Source organism: Salmo trutta, chromosome 15, assembly GCF_901001165.1.
Source record: "Salmo trutta chromosome 15, fSalTru1.1, whole genome shotgun sequence".
NCBI classification, from domain to species: Eukaryota; Metazoa; Chordata; class Actinopteri; order Salmoniformes; family Salmonidae; genus Salmo; species Salmo trutta.
The window spans coordinates 48658158-48679314 of NC_042971.1; the positions used below are offsets into that span (position 1 = coordinate 48658158).

The window sequence follows — 21157 nt, forward strand, 5'->3', positions numbered from 1 at the left end:
GAGATAGAGAACGAGAGGAAGGGTGGGCGTAGAGGGGCAGGGAGATGGAAGAGACGAGGAGAGTGAGAGAGAGAAGAGAGCAGAGAAAGAAACGAATGAGAAAAGAAAGAAAGAAAGAAAGAAAGAAAGAAAGAAAGAAAGAAAGAAAGAAAGAAAGAAAGAAAGAAAGAAAGAAAGAGAGAGCAATCCATTCAGGACAATCTAATAGAAGGAGAAGAGAGAGGGACCCATTCTAATAGGAGGAAAAGAGAGATATCCATTCTAATAGTAGAAGAGAGAGGGATCCAATCTAATAGGATGAGAAGAGAGAGGGATCCATTCTAATAGGAGAAGAGAGAGATCCATTCTAATAGGATGAAAAGAGAGAGATACATTCTAATAGGAGGAGAAGAGAGAGGGATCCATTCTAATAGGAGGAGAAGAGAGAAGGATCCATTCTAATAGGAGGAGGGAAGAGTGAGGGATCAATCAAAAAGGAGGGAAGAGAGGCATCCATTCTAATAGGATGAGAAGAGAGAGGGATCTATTCTAACACGAAGCCTCCAGTGATGATCCATGGCCCAGAGCCTGTAGAGATGATCCATGGCAAGAAGCCTGTAGGGATGTTCCATGGCCCGGAGCCTGTAGAGATGATCCATGGCACGAAGCCTCCAGTGATGATCCATGGCACAAAGCCTCCAGTGATGATCCATGGCGCGGAACCTGTAGTGATAATCCATGGCCCGGAGCCTGCAGTGATGATCCATGGCACAAAGCCTGCAGTGACGGTCCCCTGTCCAGAGCCTCCAGCGACGCTCCCCAGTCCGGAGCCTCCAGCAACGCTCCCCAGTCCGGAGCCTCCAGCGACGCTCCCCAGTCCAGAGCCTCCAGCGACGCTCCCCAGTCGGAGCCTCCAGCGACGCTCCCCAGTCCGGAGCCTTCAGCGGCGGTCTGCAGCCCGGAGTCTTCAGCGGCGGCCTGCAGCCCGGAGTCTTCAGCGGCGGTCTGCAGCCCAGAGTCTTCAGCGGCGGTCTGCAGCCCAGAGTCTTCAGCGGCGGTCGGCAGTTCAGAGCCTCTGGCGATGATCCACGGTCTGGTTCCTCCGGTGACACAGAAGCGGGGGGATCAGTGGGCGGTGTGGGAGCTACGCCCCGAACCAGAGCCACAGCCAAGTATAGATGCCCACCCGGACCCTCCCCTATAGGTTCATGTCGGTAGTCCGCACCTTTGGGGGGAGGGTACTGTCACGCCCTGACCTGAGAGAGCCGTTTTTCTCCGTTTAGTTAGGTCAGGGTGTGATATGGGGTGGGAATTCTATGTATTTTATTTCTATGTTTTGGCCAGGTATGGTTTCCAATCAGAGGCAGCTGTCTATCGTTGTCTCTGATTGGAAACCATACTTCGGCAGCCTTTTCCCACCTGTGTTTTGTGGGTAGTTGTTTTCTGTTTTGTATTTCGTTACCTGACGGAACTGTTTGGCTTTTCGTTATGTTTCTCTGTTCTAGTGTTTCATTTGTTTAATAAATCAATATGAACACTTACTACGCTGCGCTTTGGTCCTCTCTCTACGACAGCCGTAACATTATAATATGAGAAGAGAGAGATCAATCAAAAAGGAAGGGGAAGTGAGGGATCCATTCTAATAGGATAAGAGAGTGGGATCCATTCTAATAGGAGGAGAAGAGGCAGATCCATTCTAATATGAGAAGAGAGAGGGATCCATTCTAATAGGAGAAGAGAGAGATCCATTCTAATAGGAGGAGAGAGGGATACATTCTAATAGGAGGAGAAGAGAGAGATCCATTCTAATATAGAAGAGAGAGGGATCAATCAAAAAGCGGAGGGGAAGAGAGGATCCATTCTAATAGGATGAGAAGAGAGAGGGATACATTCTAATAGGAGAAGAGAGAGGGATCCATTCTAATAGGAGAAGAGAGAGATCCATTCTAATAGGAGAAGAGAGAGATCCATTTTAATAGGAGAAGAGAGAGATCATTCTAGTAGGAGAAGAGAGAGATCCATTCGAATAGGAGAAGAGAGAGATCCATTCTAATAGGAGGAGAAGAGAGAGGGATCCATTCTAATAGGAGAAGAGAGAGAGATCCATTCTAATAGGAGGAGGGAAGAGAGAGATCCATTCTAATAGGAGGAGAAGAGAGAGGGATCCATTCTAATAGGAGGAGAAGAGAGAGGTATCAATCAAAAAAGAGGGGAAGAGAGAGATCCATTCTAATAGGAGAAGAGAGAGATCCATTCTAATAGGAGAAGAGAGAGATCCATTCGAATAGGAGAAGAGAGAGATCCATTCTAATAGGAGGAGAAGAGAGAGGGATCCATTCTAATAGGAGAAGAGAGAGAGATCCATTCTAATAGGAGGAGGGAAGAGAGAGATCCATTCTAATAGGAGGAGAAGAGAGAGGGATCCATTCTAATAGGAGGAGAAGAGAGAGGTATCAATCAAAAAAGAGGGGAAGAGAGAGATCCATTCTAATAGGAGAAGAGAGAGATCCAATCTAATATGAGAAGAGAGGAATCAATCAAAAAGGAGGAGAAGAGAGATCCATTCTGATAGGAGAAGAGAGAGGGATCCATTCTAATAGGAGGAGGGAAGAGAGAGGGATGAATCAAAAAGGAGGAGGGAAGAGAGGGATCCATTCTAATAGGATGAGAAGAGAGAGGGATCGATTCTAACAGGAGAAGAGAGAGGGATCCATTCTAATTGGAGGAAAAGAGACAGATCCATTCTAATAGGAGAAGAGAGAGGGATCAATCAGAAAGGATGAGGGAAGAGAGAGATCCATTCGAATAGGAGAATACAGAGGGATCCATTCTTATAGGAGGAGGGAAGAGAGAGATCCATTCTAATAGGAGGAGAAAAAATATATCCATTCTAATAGGAGAAGAGAGAGGGATCCATTCTAATAGGAGGAGAAGAGAGAGATCCATTCTAATAGGAGGAGAGAGAGGGATCCATTCTAATAGGAGGAGGGAAGAGAGAGATCCATTCTAATAGGAGAAGAGAGATATCCATTCTAATAGGAGGAGAAGAGTGTGGGATCCATTCTAATAGGAGAAGAGAGAGATCCATTCTAATATGAGAAGAGAGAGGGATCAATCAAAAAGGAGGAGAAGAGAGAGATCCATTCTAATAGGAGAAGAGAGAGGGATCCATTCTAATAGGAAAAGAGAGAGGGAGCCATTCTAATAGGAGGAGGGAAGAGAGAGATCCATTCTAATAGGAGAAGAGAGAGGGATCCATTCTAATAGGATGAAAAGAGAGATACATTCTAATAGGAGGAGAAGAGAGAGGGATCAATCAAAAGGTAGGAGAAGAGAGAGATCCATTCTAATAGGAGAAGAGAGAGGGATCCAATCTAATAGGAAAAGAGAGAGATCCATTCTAATCCTAAAAAGGAGGGGGAAGTGAGGGATCCATTCTAATAGGAGAAGAGAGAGGGATCCATTCTAATAGGAGAAGAGAGAGATCGATTCTAATAGGAGGAGAAGAGAGAGGGATCAATCAAAAAGGAGGAGGGAAGAGAGGGATCCATTCTAATATGAGAATGGATCAATCAAAAAGGAGAAGAGAGAGATCCATTCTAATAGGAGAAGAGAGAGGGATCCATTCTAATAGGAGGAGGGAAGAGAGAGATCCATTCTAATAGGAGAAGAGAGAGGGATCCATTCTAATAGGAAAAGAGAGAGATCCATTCTAATCCCAAAAAGGAGGGGGAAGTGAGGGATCCATTCTAATAGGAGAAGAGAGAGGGATCCATTCTAATATGAGAAGAGAGAGGGATCCATTCTAATAGGAGAAGAGAGAGATCGATTCTAATAGGAGGAGAAGAGAGAGGGATCAATCAAAAAGGAGGAGGGAAGAGAGGGATCCATTCTAATAGGAGAAGAGAGAAGGATCCATTCTAATAGGAAAAGAGAGAGGATCCATTCTAATAGGAGGAGGGAAGAGAGAGATCCATTCTAATAGGAGAAGAGAGAGGGATCAATCAAAAAGGAGGAGAAGAGAGAGATCCATTCTAATAGGAGAAGAGAGAGGGATCCATTCTAATAAGAAAAGAGAGAGGGATCCATTCTAATAGGAGGAGGGAAGAGAGAGATCCATTCTAATAGGAGGAGGGAAGAGAGAGATCCATTCTAATAGGAGAAGAGAGAGGGATCCATTCTAATAGGAAAAGAGAGAGATCCATTCTAATCCCAAAAAGGAGGGGGAAGTGAGGGATCCATTCTAATAGGAGAAGAGAGAGGGATCCATTCTAATATGAGAAGAGAGAGGGATCCATTCTAATAGGAGAAGAGAGAGATCGATTCTAATAGGAGGAGAAGAGAGAGGGATCAATCAAAAAGGAGGAGGGAAGAGAGGGATCCATTCTAATAGGAGAAGAGAGAAGGATCCATTCTAATAGGAAAAGAGAGAGGATCCATTCTAATAGGAGGAGGGAAGAGAGAGATCCATTCTAATAGGAGAAGAGAGAGGGATCAATCAAAAAGGAGGAGAAGAGAGAGATCCATTCTAATAGGAGAAGAGAGAGGGATCCATTCTAATAAGAAAAGAGAGAGGGATCCATTCTAATAGGAGGAGGGAAGAGAGAGATCCATTCTAATAGGAGAAGAGAGAGGGCCATTCTAATAGGAGAAGAGAAAGGGATCCATTCTAATAGGATGAAAAGAGAGATCCATTCTAATAGGATGAGAAGAGAGAGGGATCCATTCTAATAGGAGGAGAAGAGAGAGGGATCAATCAAAAGGTAGGAGAAGAGAGAGATCCATTCTAATAGGAGAAGAGAGAGGGATCCATTCTAATAGGAAAAGAGAGAGATCCATTCTAATCCCAAAAAGGAGGGGGAAGTGAGGGATCCATTCTAATAGGAGAAGAGAGAGGGATCCATTCTAATAGGAGGAGAAGAGAGAGATCGATTCTAATAGGAGGAGAAGAGAGAGGGATCCATTCTAATAGGAGAAGAGAGAGATCCATTGTAATATAGTAGAGGGAGGGATCAATGAAAATGGAGAAGGGAAGAGAGGGATCCATTCTTTTTTTTTCTTCTTTTTTTTAATTTCACCTTTATTTAAGCAGGTAGGCCAGTTGAGAAGAAGTTCTCATTTACAACTGCGACCTGGCCAAGATAAAGCAAAACAGTGCGACAAAAACAACAACACAGAGTTTCACAGAAACAAACAATAGAAAATCTATGTACAGTGTGTGCAAATGTAGAAGGTTACAGAGGTAGGCAATAAATAGGCCATAGAGGCGAAATAATTACAATTAGCATTAACACTGGAGTGATAGATGTGCAGATGATGATGTGCAAGTAGAGATGCAAAAGAGCAAGAAGATAAATAACAATATGGGGATGAGGTAGTCGGGTATGCTATTTACAGATTGGCTGTGTACAGGTACAGTGATAGGTAAGCTGCTCTGACAGCTGATGCTTAAAGTTAGAGAGGGAGATATAAGTCTCAAGCTTCAGTGATTTTTGCATGTGTTCCAGTCATTGGCAGCAGAGAACTGGAAGGAAAGGCGGCCAAAGTAAGTGTTTGCTTTGTGAATGACCAGTGAAATATACCTGCTGGAGCACGTGCTACTGGTGAGTGTTGCTATGGTGACCAATGAGCTGAGATAAGGCGGGCATTACCTAGCAAAGACTTATAGATGACCTGGAGCCAGTGGGTTTGGGGACGAATATGTAGCGAGGGCCACCCAACGAGAGCATACAGGTCGCAGTATATGGGGCTTTGGTGACAAAACGGATGGCACTGTGATAGACTGCATCCAGTTTGCAGGGGTAGCCAGGTGGGAAGCATGGCCAGCCATAGAAAAATGCTTATTGAAATTCTGGATTATCGTAGATTTATCGGTGGTGACAGTGTTTCCTAGCCTCAGTGCAGTGGGCAGTTGGGAGGAGGTGCTCTTATTCTCCATGGACTTTACAGTGTCCCAAAACTTTTGGGAATTAGTGCTACAGGATGCAAATTTGTGGATTTTTAAAAGCAGAAGCTTGAATTTGGGTTTGAAAAAGCTAGCCTTAGCTTTCCTAACTGACTGTGTATATCGGTTCCTGACTTACCTGAAAAGTTGCATATCGCGAGGGCTATTCGATGCTAATGCAGAACACCACAGGATGTTTTTGTGCTGGTCAAGGGCAGTCAAGTCTGGGGTGAACCAAGGGCTATATCTGTTCTTAGTTCTAACTTGTTTCTGGAAAGGTGGATTTTTAAAAGCAGAAGCTTGAATTGTTTTGGCACAGACCTGGATAGTATGACAGAACTCTGCAGACACAGCTAGGACATCAGGGTTGGCGGAGTGTGCTAACGCAGTCAATAAAACAAACTTAGGGAGGAGGCTTCTGATGTTAACATGCATGAAACCAAGGCTTTTACAGTTACAGAAGTCAACAAATGAGAGTGCCTGTGGAATGGGAGTGGAGCTGGAGACTGCAGGGCCTGGATTAACCTCTACATCACCAGAGGAACAGAGGAGGAGTAGGATAAGGGTATGGCTAAAGGCTATAAGAACTGGTTGTCTAGTGCGTTCGGAACAGAGAGTAAAAGGAGCAGATTTCTGGGTGTGGTGGAATAGATTCAAGGCATAATGTACAGACAAGGGTATGGTAGGATGTGAGTACAGTGGAGATAAACCTAGGCATTGAGTGACAAAGAGAGGTTTTGTCTCTAGAGGCACCAGTAAAGCCAGGTGAGCTCACCGCATATGTGGGGGGTGGAACAAAAGGGCTATCTAAGGCATATTGGGCGGGGCTGGGGGCTCTACAGTGAAATAAGACAATAATCACTAACCAAAACAGCAATAGACAAGTCTTACTGACATTAGGGAGAGGCATGTGTAGCCAAGTGATCATAGGGTCCACTGAGTAGCAATAGGTGACTCAAGGAGCCAATTCAGTAGTCGCTACTATGGTAGGTGAGCTGGAGACACAGCGATTCAGACAGCTAGCGGGCCGGGGATAGCAGATGGGCCTTCGGGGACATTGCAACGGAAGAGCCTGTTGAAACCACCTCGGACGATTACGTCCGCAGACCAGTCGTGATGGATCAGCGATTGCAGATAGCTAGCTGCGATGATCCGGTGTAAAGAGCTTGCGGTAGGAATCCGGAGATGTGGTAGAGAAAAAGCAGTCCGATATGCTCTGGGTTGATATCGCGCTGTGCAGACTGGCAGGTATTGACCGAGCTGGGGCTGGCTGGTGTCCGAGTTAACGGTGAAGACCGCTAGCAGTGGCTAACTGACTACTAGCTAGTAGCTAGTTAGCTGGCTAGCTGCTGATGGGGGTTCCGGTTCAAAAGTATAAAAATACCAGATCTGTACCACATTGGGTGAGGCAGGTTGCAGGAGAGTATATTCAGTCCGTAGATGGAAAGTGAGATTAAAATATAAACGAAAAAGATACAGGAAAAAAAACGAGGAAAACGATTTTTACACAGGACAGGACGGGACAAGACAAAACACACGTCTGACTGCTACGCCATCTTGGAACACAATATCCATTCTAATAGGAAGAGAAGAGAGAGGGATTCATTCTAATAGGAGGAGAAGAGAGAGGGATCCATTCTAATAGGAGGAGAAGAGAGAGGGATCCATTATTTTTTGATGAAAAGGTTAGCTCTGTCAGGATGCTGATTAACAAACTGCAAATTGTCAGTGGAGTCGCAATTCAACGGCTCAGACACGAGACGTATGTGGCAGGGTCTACAGACGATCACGGATTACAAAGGGAAAATCAGCCATGTCGCAGACCCCAACGTCCTGCTCCCGGACAAGCTAAACACCTTCTTCGCCCGCTTTGAGGATAACACAGAGTGCCACCGACATGGCCCGCTCCCAAGGACTGGGGGCTCTCATTCTCCGTGGCCGACGTGAGTAAGACATTTAAACGTGTTAACCCTCGCAAGGCTGCCGGCCCAGACGGTATCCCTAGCAGCGTCCTCAGAGCATGAGCAGACCAGTTGGCTGGAGTATTCACAGACATATTCAATCTCTCCCTATCCAAGTATGCTGTCCCCAGATGCTTCAAAATGTCCACCAATGTTCCTGTTCCCAAGAAAGCTAAGGTAACAGAACTAAATTATTATCGCCCCATACCACTCACTTCTGTCATCATGAAGTGCTTTGAGAGGCTAGTTAAGGATCATATCACCTCTACCTTACCTGACACCCTAGACCTACTTCAATTTGCATACCGCCCCAATAGATCCACAGATGACGCAATCGCCATCGCACTGCACACTGCCCTATCCCATCTGGACAAGAGGAATACCTATGTAAGAATGCTGTTCATTAACTATAGCTCAGACTTGAACACCATAGTTCAGACTTGAACACCATAGTACCCTCCCAACTCATCATTAAGCTCGGGGCCCTGGGTCTGAACCCCCGCCCTGTGCAACTGGGTCCTGGACTTCCTGACGGGCCGCCCCCTGGTGGTGAAGGTAGGAAACAACACCTCCACTTTGCAGATCCTCAACACAGGGGCCCCACAAGGGTGCGTGCTCAGCTCCCTCCTGTACTCCCTGTTCACCCATGACTGCATGGCCACGCATGCCTCAAACTCAATCATTAAGTTTGCAGACGACACAACAGTAGTAGGCCTGATTACCAACAATGTCGAGACAGCCTACAAGGAGGAGGTGAGGGCCCTGGGGGAGTGGTGCCAGGAAAATAACCTCTCCCTCAACGTCAACAAAAAGAAGGAGCTGATCATGGACTTCAGAAAACAGCAGAGTGAGCACCACCTATCCACATCGATGGGACCGCAGTGGAGAAGGTGAAAAGCTTCAAGTTCCTCGGCGTACACATCACTGACTATCTGAAATGGTCCACCCACACAGACAGTGTGGTGAAGAAGGCGCAACAGCGTCTCTCAACCTCAGGAGGCTGAAGACATTTGGCTTGGCCCCTAAGCCCCTCACAAACCTTTACAGATGCACAATTGAGAGCATCCTGTCAGGCTGTATCACCGCCTGGCACGGCAACTGCACTGCCCGCAACCACAAGGCTCTCCAGAGGGTGGTGCAGACTGCCCAACGCATCAACGGGGGCACACTGTCTGTCCTCCAGGACACCTACAGCACCCGATGTCAGAGGAAGGCCAAAAAGATCATCAAGGACATCGACCACTCGAGCCACGGCCTGCACTCCACACTACCCTTTCCCACCTGGACAAAAGGAACACCTACATGAGAATGCTGTTCATTGACTACTGCTCAGGGTTCAACACCATAGCACCCACAAAGATCATCGCTAAGCTAAGAACCCTGGGACTAAACACCTCCCCCTGCAACTGGATCCTGGACTTCCTGACGGACCGCCTCCAGGTGGTAAGGGTAGGCAACAACTCATCTGCAATGCTGATCCTCAACACTGGGGCCCCTCAGGGGTGAGTGCTTAGTCCCCTCCTGTACTCCCTGTTCACCCATGACTGCTTGGCCAAGCACGACTCCAACTTAAGTTTGCAGACAACACAACAGTGGTAGGCCTGATAACCGACAACGATGAGACGGCATATAGGGAGGAGGTCAGAGACCTGGCAGTGTGGTGCCAAGACAACAACCTCTCCCTCAATGTGAGCAAGAGAAAGGAGATGATTGTGGACTATAGAAAAAGGAGGGTCGAACAGGCCCCCATTAACATCGACGGTGTCCACATCACCAACAAACTATCATGGTCGAAACATACCAAGAAAGTCGTGAAGAGGGCACGACAACGCCTTTTCCCCCTCAGGAGACTGAAAAGATTTGTCATGGGTCCCCCAGATCCTCAAAAAGTTCTACAGCTGCACCATCAAGAGCATCCTGACCGGTAGCATCAACGCCTGGTATGACCATTGCTCGGCATCCGACCATAAGGCGCTACAGACGGTAGTGCGTATGGCCCAGTACATCACTGGGGCCAAGCTTCCTGACATCCAGGACCTGGATACTAGGCGGTGTCAGAGGAAGGCCAAAAAAATTGTCAAAGACTCCAGTCACCCAAGTCAAAGACTGTTCTCTCTGCTACCGTACGGCAAGCGGTACCGGAGCGCCAAGTCTAGGACCAAAAGGCTCCGTAACAGCTTCTACCCCAACCCATAAGACTACAGAACAATGAATCAAACGGCCACCCATACTATTTACATTGACCCCCCCCTTTATGTTTTACACTGCTGCTACACGCTGTTTATTATCTACCCCCTGTATATAGCATTGTTATTGCAATTTTATTGTGTTACTTGATATTTTATTTAGTAAATATTTTCTTAACTATTTCATGAACTGCATGGTTGGTTAAGGGCTTGTAAGTAAGCATTTCACTGTAAGGTCTACACTTGTTGTATTCGGCGCATGTGACAAATACAACTTGATTTGATCTGATTTGATTAGAAGTAGGACTGTAGCTGCTGTTAACTGAGTGCTGGTGATGAGTATAGCTGCTGTTAATTGAATGCTGGTGATGAGTATAGCTGCTGTTAACTAAATGCTGGTGATGAGTATAGCTACTGTTAACTGAATGCAGGTGATGAGTATAGCTGCTGTTAACTAAATTCTGGTGATGAGTATAGCTGTTGTTAACTAATTGCTGGTGATGAGTATAGCTGTTGTTAACTAATTGCTGGTGATGAGTATAGCTGCTGTTAACTGAATGCTGGTGATGAGTATAGCTGTTGTTAACTGAATGCTGGTGATGAGTATAGCTACTGTTAACTGAATGCTGGTGATGAGTATAGCTGCTGTTAACTGAATGCTGGTGATGGGTATAGCTGCTGTTAACAGAATGCTGGAAATGGGTAAAGCTGCTGTTAACTGAATGCTGGTGATGAGTATAGCTGCTGTTAAGTGAGTGCTGGTGATGGGTATAACTGCTGTTAACCAATTGCTGGTGATGAGTATAGCTGATGTTAACTGAATGCTGGTGATGGGTATAGCTGCTGTTAACTGAATGCTGGTGATTGGTATAGCTGCTGTTAACTGAATGCTGGTGATGAGTATAGCTGCTGTTAACTGAATGCTGGTGATGAGTATAGCTGCTGGTTACTGAATGCTGGTGGTGAGTATAGCTGCTGTTAACTGAATGCTGGTGATGGGTATAGCTGCTGTTAACTGAATGCTGGTGATTGGTATAGCTGCTGTTAACTGAATGCTGGTGATGAGTATAGCTGCTGTTAACCGAATGCTGGTGATGAGTATAGCTGCTGGTTACTGAATGGTGGTGGTGAGTATAGCTGCTGTTAACTGAATGCTGGTGATGAGTACAGCTGCTGTTAAGTGAGTGCTGGTGATGAGTATAGCTGCTGTTAACTGAATGCTGGTGATGAGTATAGCTGCTGTTAACTGAATGCTGGTAATGGGTATAGCTGCTGTTAACTGAATGCTGGTGATGAGTATAGCTGCTGTTAACTAAATGCTGGTGATGAGTATAGCTGCTGTTAAGTGAATGGTGGTGATGAGTATAGTTGCTGTTAACTGAATGCTGGTGATGAGCATAGCTGCTGTTTAGTGAGTGCTGATGATGAGTATAGCTGCTGTTAACTGAATGCTGGTGATGAGTATAGCTGCTGTTAACTGAATGCTGGTGATGGGTATAGCTGCTACTAAGTGAGTGCTGCTAATGAGTATAGCTGCTGTTAACTGAATGCTGGTGATGGGTATAGCTGCTGTTAAGTGAGTGCTGGTGATGAGTATAGCTGCTGTTAAGTGAATGCTGGTTATGAGTATAGCTGCTGTTAACGAATATGCTGGTGATGAGTATAGCAGCTGTTAACTAAATGCTGGTGATGAGTATAGCTGCTGTTAACTACAGTAAATGCTGGTGATGAGTATAGCTGCTGTTAACTGAATGCTGGTGATGAGAATAGCTGATGTTAACTAAATGCTGGTGATGAGTATAGCTGCTGTTAACTACAGTAAATGCTGGTGATGAGTATAGCTGCTGTTAACTAAATGTTGGTGATGAGTATAGCTACTGTTAACTACAGTAAATGCTGGTGATGAGTATAGCTGCTGTTAACTAAATGCTGGTGATGAGTATAACTGCTCTTTACTCAATGTCGGTGATGAGTATAGCTGCTGTTAACTAAATGCTGGTGATGAATATAGCTGCTGTTAACTGAATGCTGGTGATGAGTATAGCTGCTGTTAACTGAATGCTGGTGATGAGTATAGCTGCTGTTAACTAAATGCTGGTGATGAGTATAGCTGTTGTTAACTAATTGCTGGTGATGAGTATAGCTGATGTTAACTGAATGCTGGTGATGAGGATAGCTGCTGTTAAGTGAGTGCTGGTGATGAGTATAGCTGCTGTTAACTAAATGCTGGTGATGAGTATAGCTACTGTCAACTGAATGCTGGTGATGAGTATAGCTGCTGGTTACTGAATGGTGGTGATGAGTATAGCTGCTGGTTACTGAATGGTGGTGGTGAGTATAGCTGCTGTTAACTGAATGCTGGTGATGAGTATAGCTGCTGTTAAGTGAGTGCTGGTGATGAGTATAGCTGCTGTTAACTAAATGCTGGTGATGAGTATAGCTACTGTCAACTGAATGCTGGTGATGAGTATAGCTGCTGTTAACTGAATGCTGGTAATGGGTATAGCTGCTGTTTACTGAATTCTGGTGATGAGTATAGCTGCTGTTAACTAAATGCTGGTGATGAGTATAGCTGCTGTTAAGTGAATGGTGGTGATGAGTATAGCTGCTGTTAACTGAATGCTGGTGATGGGTATAGCTGCTGTTAACTGAATGCTGGTGATGAGTATAGCTGCTGTTAACTGAATGGTGGTGATGAGTATAGCTGCTGTTAACTGAATGCTGGTGATGAGTATAGCTGCTGTTAAGTGAATGCTGGTGATTGGTATAGCTGCTGTTAACTGAATGCTGGTGATGAGTATAGCTGCTGTTAAGTGAGTGCTGGTGATGAGTATAGCTGCTGTTAACTGAATGCTGGTGATGATTATAGCTGCTGTTAACTGAATGGTGGTGATGAGTATAGCTGCTGTTAACTGAATGCTGGTGATGAGTATAGCTGCTGTTAACTGAATGGTGGTGATGAGTATAGCTGCTGTTAACTGAATGCTGGTGATGAGTATAGCTGCTGTTAACTAAATTCTGGTGATGAGTATAGCTGTTGTTAACTAATTGCTGGTGATGAGTATAGCTGATGTTAACTGAATGCTGGTGATGAGTATAGCTGCTGTTAAGTGAGTGCTGGTGATGGGTATAGCTGCTGTTAACTAATTGCTGGTGATGAGTATAGCTGATGTTAACTGAATGCTGGTGATGGGTATAGCTGCTGTTAACTGAATGCTGGTGATGGGTATAGCTGCTGTTAACTGAATGCTGGTGATGAGTATGGCTGCTGTTAAGTGAGTGCTGGTGATGGGTATAGCTGCTGTTAACTAATTGCTGGTGATGAGTATAGCTGATGTTAACTGAATGCTGGTGATGGGTATAGCTGCTGTTAACTGAATGCTGGTGATTGGTATAGCTGCTGTTAACTGAATGGTGGTGATGAGTATAGCTGCTGTTAACTGAATGCTGGTGATGAGTATAGCTGCTGTTAAGTGAGTGCTGGTGATGAGTAGTAACAGAGGCATGAACACAGCACTTTCTCAGATGTGTAGTGAGTCATCCTGACAGGGTCTCTGAAAGGCCAATGGAGAAGTGACGCATCGTGGCTGCCCCTCTGACACCCATCGAAATGCATTTACTAAACACAGAGGGCAGCCATCGCAGCAGTAATACTCATATCAGACAGACGATTTGGTACATTAACTGTAAAAAATACAAGGCAATGTTTACATGACCCCTTTCAAACAGCCCCTAATTGACCACTTATTTTCAGGTATGCCCCTTTTATACATATCAGTGGATAACTGGCTAACTGGGAGGGGTGGGGGATGGTGGGTGTTGTTAACCAATGAGGGTGTTTGCAGTTCAAGTTAGGGAGGTCTTAAACAATGGAACAGTTAATGAATTTACCTGTGAAAAAAGCAGAGAACCATTCATACAAAACCAATAGCTGTATTTTGGTTACAGGGTCTGTGAAAATGCAGGAATCATGACTACTGTAGGTCTTTAGTGGCTTTTATTTTTCCATTAATTTTATCTCTACTCCTTTCAGATTTATGAAAAGGCTGGTATAAAAATGCATGCATGGTAAATTAGTGGGATTTTGGTCTGTGTATGAAAGGGATAGAAGTGTCCCTGAGACCTCTGTCATTCTATTGGAGAAAGAGAGAGACTTGACACAACATGGCTAGAAGTCAGAAATGCATAAGGTCCATACAAATACCGATGACTGCAGAAGACCCATGGCTCAGAGCTAAAGATAAAGCAGAAAAAGATCTGATAAAATGTAGAGCAGTCAGAGTTCATCAGTTAAACTCCAGTACATTTTTTGTCATTTTAGTGTCCTCTTTTTTGTTGTTGTTGTTGTGATCACTCAACAACTGAAAGACATAAAACGACTGTTTCGTCTCGGTCAGAGTTTCCAACTCCCTTCGCGTTTTGATTGGCATGTCCTCTGGGTCACGTAAAACTGATAGAAAGCGCAAGGGAAGAAATACATGTGTTGTTACTGGAAAACATGTTGGTATTTGATATACTGACCAGTAGAATTACTAACATAAGAAAAGGGCATTTGAGGACCACCAACAAATAACCGGAAATGTTGGTATAAACATATCCTTGTGCTGTGTATATACAGCACTCCCTGTCTCTGCTCTGTTCCTCCTAGTTTATACACAATGAAACTGGAGTCTATGGGCTGTTTAACCTACCCACGCTCAAAAGAACACGTAAGTGCCATTAGTTATGAGAGCCTTTTCTTGACTGCCTGTACAACTGTCTCTATTGTAGACCACATCAGATACAGATCAACTTGAACTCTCAGTGACTCTTTGACTGTGAGGACAGGGATGGGGATTGGGACTGGGGTGGGGACAGGGATGAGGACAGGATTGGGACAGGATGGAGACTGGGATGGGGACAGGGATTGAGACTGGGATGGGGTCTGGGATGGGAACAGGGATGGAGACTGGGATGGAGACTGGGATGGAGACTGGGATGGGGTCTGGGATGGGGTCTGGGATGGGGTCTGGGATGGGGTCTGGGACAGGATGGGGTCTGGGATGGAGACTGGGATGGGGTCTGGGATGGGGACAGGGATGGAGACTGGGATGGAGACTGTGATGGAGACTGGGATGGAGACTGGGATGGAGACTGGGATGGGGTCTGGGATGGGGTCTGGGATGGGGACAGGGATGGAGACTGGGATGGAGACTGGGATGGAGACTGGGATGGAGACTGGGATGGAGACTGGGATGGAGACTGGGATGGGGTCTGGGATGGGGTCTGGGATGGGGTCTGGGATGGGGTCTGGGACAGGATGGGGTCTGGGATGGAGACTGGGATGGGGTCTGGGATGGGGACAGGGATGGAGACTGGGATGGAGACTGGGATGGGGACTGGGATGGAGACTGGGATGGAGACTGGGATGATGTCTGGGACAGGGATGGAGACTGGGATGGAGACTGGGATGGAGACTGGGATGGAGACTGGGATGATGTCTGGGACAGGGATGGGGTCTGGGATGGGGACAGCGATGGGGACAGGGATGGGGACTGGAATGGGGTCTGGGACAGGATGGGGACAGGGATGGGGCCAGGGATGGAGACTGGGATGGGGCCAGGGATGGAGACTGGGATGGGGACAGGGATGGAGACTGGGATGGGGTCAGGGATGGGGCCAGGGATGGGGACAGGATGGAGACTGGGATGGGGACAGGGATGGGAACAGGATGGGCACAGGATGGGGACTGGGATGGGGACTGGGATGGGGTCTGTGATAGGGACAGGGATGGAGACTGGGATGGGGTCTGGGATGGGGACAGGGATGGAAACAGGGATGGAGACTGGGATGATTGAAGACAGGAATAGGGACAGGGATGGGGACAGGATGGGGAAAGGAATGACGACAGGGTTGAGGGGACTCGATAGTGACAGGGTAGAGGGCGTTACTCACAGGCGATGAGGACGTGTGCCTTGCGACTCTTGGTGGTCCCTGCAGAGCTCCAGGCTACACACTGACACCAGAAGTCCTCTGGTCCAAACAGCTCCTCTACTTGCTGCCGTGTGATCTCAATACTGGCCTCTCGCACCACCAAGCCTGCGGAGTGGAGAGAGAAGAAAGTCAGTACACAGGCTCGATACAGAGGCAGAACCAACACTAGCCTTGGGCAGAGAGACGGGACATTCAAAACACAGAGCCAAAGCCATTTGAGGGAAATTATAGCTTGATAAAGTTAAATGAATGTTGTTCTCCCTGGCACCGGCCCTGGGGAGAGAGGAATGGATATCAGTCTAACATGTTGCCAGCAGCACAGTCTATAGCTTCATTGAGAGGATGTCAATGCTAACCTCTCACACCTGGGAAAGGAAATTAGAGAAGATACACTATATATACAAAAGTATGTGGACACCCCTTCAAATTAGTGTATTCGGCTATTTCAGCCACCCCCGTTGCTGGCAGGTGTATAAAATCGAGCACACAGCCATGCAATCTCCATAGACAAACATCGGCAGTAGAATGGCCTGTACTGAAGAGGTCAGTGACTTTCCAACGTGGCACTGTCATAGGATGCCACTTTCCAACAAGTCAGTTCGTCAAATTTCTGTCTTCTAGAGCTGCCCCAGTCAACTATAAGTCCTGTTATTGTGAAGTGGAAACCTCTAGGAGCAACAACGGCTCAGCCGTGAAGTGGTAGGCCACACAAGCTCACAGAACAGGACCGCCAATTGCTGAAGCTAGTAGAATGTATAGTGCCAACTGTAAAGTTTGGTGGAGGAGGAATAATGGTCTGGGCTGTTTTTCATGGTTCGGGCTAGGCCCCTTAGTTCCAGTGAAGGGAAATCTTAAAGCTACAGCATACAATGTCATTCTAGATGATTCTGTGCTTCCAAATTCGTGGCAACAGTTTGGGGAAGGCCATTTCCTGTTCCATATATAAATACCCATTACAATGATAATACTTTTTTTGTGTTTTACCCCATTTCTCCCCAATTTCGATCTTGTCTCATCACTGCAACTCCCCCAATGGGCTCGGGAGGCGAAGGTCGAGTCATGCATCCTCCGAAACATGACCCACTAAACCACGCTTCTTAACACCCGCCCGCTTAACCCAGAAGCCAGCCACACCAACATGTCGGAGAAAACACCGTTCAACTGATGACCGCGGTTAGCCAGCAGGTGCCCGGCCCGCCACAAGGAGTCGCTAGAGCACGATGAGCCAAGTAAAGCCCCTCCTGCCAAAACCTCCCCTAACCTGGACGACGCTGGGCCAATTGTGCGCCGCCCTATAGGACTCCCGATCATGGATCGAACCCCGGTCTGTAGTGAGGCCTCTAGCACCGCAATGCAGTGCCTTAGATCCTGGCACCACTCGGGAGGTGTCCACATACTTTTGGTCATGTAGTGTATCTGTATCTAAACAGGCACATATATAGGACAGAGAAAGGGGGATACCTAGTCAGTTGTACAACTAAATGCATTCGACTGAAATGTGTCTTCTGCATTTAACCCAACCCCTCTGAATCATACACCCATTCAAAATCTAGCACAACACAGCTCTTCACACTTTAATACATCAATTTAATCAATTGTATCGCATCTTTAAATCAGTCTACTAACTACCCTGTCCAAAAGGGTATTTCTCGAGGCTGTTGGCAATGGGTCTCCCTGTGTGCTTAGAGCTGGGTGTGTGTGTGCTGGGTGTGTGTGTGTGTTCTGTGTGTGCTAGCTGGCCCAGATTGCGGTGAGGTGCTGTGGGATTGAATTGTTGAGGTCCAGGGCTGTGCATGGGCCTGTGGGGGAGGAAGCCTAGCAGCCTCATCAGTGTCATGGCTAACACAATCCTGTCTGCTAACTCCTCTGATTACTGCTCATCTGGGTGCCAGAGCCCAAACAAACAAATCAGCCCTGAAACAAACCCCTCTACCCACAGCACAGCTGCCCCTCCAGCTCAGATTACTGAAATAATGCTGTGTGTACTGTGTGAGTGTGTGTGTACTGTGTGTACTGTGTGTGTGTGTGTGTGTGTGTGTGTGTGTGTGTGTGTGTGTGTGTGTGTGTGTGTGTGTGTGTGTGTATGTGTGTGTGTGTATGTGTGTGTGTGTTGTGTGTGTGTGTGTGTGTGTGTGTGTGTGTGTGTGTGTGTGTGTGTGTGTGTGTGTGTGTGTGTGTGTGTGTGTGCATGGGTATGTGTGCGTACGTCCGCGGCCGTGTGTGTGCGTGTGAGTGACTGCATGCGTGTATGTGTACAGCTGGGTGTGCCAGGCTGCTTGGCACTGAGTATCATGGATGCTTCTTTGGTTTCTCAGCCCCTCCTCATCTTATCTTCTAATGTAAGACTGAGAGGATTAGATAGTATGGAGGTGGAGGATCTGACAGTTCTCTCTCTGACAGGAGAAACAGCACACACATTCAATATACACAGCAATCTCATCCAATGAGAGTATAGAGAGGAGTCCTATGGCAACATCATGTACCATAAATCACAAACAATGCAGTTGTCACTCTGCAGTAGAAACTTTAGCTAACAGAACTATTGATCCCCACAGTATTGGGGGGAGGGAAAGAGAAAGGCAGAGAGAGAGAGAGAGAGAGAGAGAGAAAGAGAAAGCGAGAGAAAGAGAGAGAGAGAGAGAGAAAGAGAGAGAGAGAGAGAGAGAGAGAGAGATATAACCGCTATCAAAATCCAGAAAAAAGCTGTTAAATTCTACAACCACTTAAAAGGAAACGATTCACAAACCTTCCATAACAAAGCAGAGAGATGAACATGGAGAACAGTACTTTCCCTAAGCAAGCTGGTCCTGGGGCTCTGTTCACAAACACAAACACAAACACAAACAGACCTCACAGAGCCCCAGGACAGCAACACAATTAGATGCAACCAAATCATGAGAAAACAAAAAGATAATTACTTGACACATTGGAAAGAATTCACAAAAAAACTGAGCAAACTAGAATGCTATTTGGCCCTAAACAGAGAGTACACAGTGGCAGAATACCTGACCACTGTGACTGACCCAAACTTAAGGAATGCTTTGAGTATGTACAGACTCAGTGAGCATAGCCTTGCTATTGAGAAAGGCAGCCGGAGACAGACCTGGCTCTCAAGAGAAGACAGGCTATGTGCACACTGCCCACAAAACATATTTCCCTCAGATTACACAGACCCACAAAGAATTCAAAAACAAACCCAATTTTGATAAACTCCCATATCTACTGGGTGAAATACCACAGTGTGCAATCACAGCAGCAAGATTTGTGACCTGTTGTCACGAGAAAAGGGCAACCAGTGAAGAACAAACACCATTGTAAATACAACCCATATTTATGTTTATTTATTTTCCCTTTTGTACTTTAACTATTTGCAAATAATATGACATTCATGACAGTCTTTATTCTTTTGTAACTTTTATGAGTGTAATGTTTACTGTAAAAATGTTTTATTGTTTATTTCACTTGTGTTTATTATCTACTTCACTTGCTTTGGCAATGTTAACATATGTTTCCCATGCCAATAAAACCCTTAAATTGAAAGGAATTGAATTGAGAGAGAGAAAGAGAGAGAGAGAGAGAGAGAGAGAGAGAGAGAGAGAGAGAGAGAGAGAGAGAGAGAGAGAGAGAGAGAGAGAGAGAGCTTTTGTACTTTAACCATTTGCACATTGTTACTACACTGTATATATACATAATATGACATTTGTAATGTCTTTATTCTTTTGGAACTTCTGTGAGTGTAATGTTTACTGTTCACTTTTAATGTTTATTTCACTTTTGTATATTATCTACTTCACTTGCTTTGGCAATGTTAACATCTCTCTCTCTCTCTCTCTCTCTCTCTCCATGCTAATAAAAGCCCCTTGAATTTAATTGAATTTAATTGAGAGAGAGCGAGAGAGAGAGAGAGAGAGAGAAAGAGAAAGAGAGTTGTGTCGTGATAAGGTGGGGGCAGAGACAGCAGACTGAGCCAGAGAGTCACTCTATAATCTCCATGCAAACTGGATGAGTGTTCTTCTGCCTCCTCTCCTCCTCCTGCTCCCATTTCTCCTCTTGCCTCACGTCATATATGCCCTCTATAGCCAGCTCCCTCAAAGTCCCTTTTATCCTAACAAACTACTTGAAGGGTTCCAGCCAACACTCACCACTGAATTAGGTTAGAGACTAGAGGAGTGTAAGGGTGGTCATGTGATATATAGATGGTTGGTGGTAGAGGGTCTTATCCAATATAATAATGCCACTATTTCCCCATACACTGCCAACTACTGCTGTAAGAATCTGCTTCTCCTCTCTACAGGTACTCTCTTCATGAGGAGGAGTAGAGAGGAGAGAGAGTGGGGGAAACACATGGCTGATTCCTTCAGGTTCAGGAGCTTTACACAGTCTGTTTATACAGACAAACAGACACTAAGCACACTGATGTCCTACACAGCAGCTTAGAACTCATACAACATTTACACTGTGGACCGACAGAGAGAGAGACTAGCTACTGCCATCCTGACATCAACGAGAGTGTGTGTATGTGTGCGTACGTTTCGGTGTGTTTGTGACTCCTTGAGCGTCTGTGTGTCTGCATGTGTGTATATGAGTGTGTATAAGCCTTTTTGTGTGTGTGTGCCTGTGTGTGTGTGTGTGTGTGTGTGTGTGTGTGTGTGTGTGTGTGTGTGTGTGTGTGTGTGTGTGTGTGTGTGTGTGTGTGTGTGTGTGTGCGTGCGTGCGTGCATCGGCGTATGTGTGCATCTGCGTGTGTGTTCTGCGTGTGTGAGTGAGAGAGAGCGCTACATAGATGTAGAGAGATGGGTCAAGGGTAGTCATGAAGTTGGGAGAATATCACACAGAGTAATATCGTGAAAATCAATAGGTGTAATAATAAAAAGGGCCAGTATTCTCTATGGGCGTGCCAGATTTAGTCATTTATTCTGCTCACTCACTCTGTTTAAGAACCCACTGTTGCCTGACTCTGAGGAAGGCTTTAGTCTCTTAGCCTGGTCTCATAGACAAGACATAGTAAATTAAATCCGGGACAATCAAATTAGTATGATATCTTATGGTTGGTACGATTACCAAACATAACAGGAGGGTGGTTGGGTGTATAATGAAAGGAGGGTGGTTGGGTG

General features: G+C 45.8%; 1 protein-coding gene across 2 annotated transcripts in view; it reads right to left on the bottom strand.

The window, feature by feature from the left end:
* LOC115149218 (netrin receptor UNC5C) overlaps positions 1 to 21157 on the bottom strand; it is a 102015-nt gene that overhangs the window by 70897 nt on the left and 9961 nt on the right. For both annotated transcript variants that reach the window (XM_029691880.1, XM_029691879.1), the window contains exon 2: positions 16005 to 16148. In XM_029691880.1, coding sequence (XP_029547740.1) covers positions 16005 to 16148 — 144 coding nt within the window. The remainder of the gene's footprint in view (positions 1 to 16004; positions 16149 to 21157) is intronic.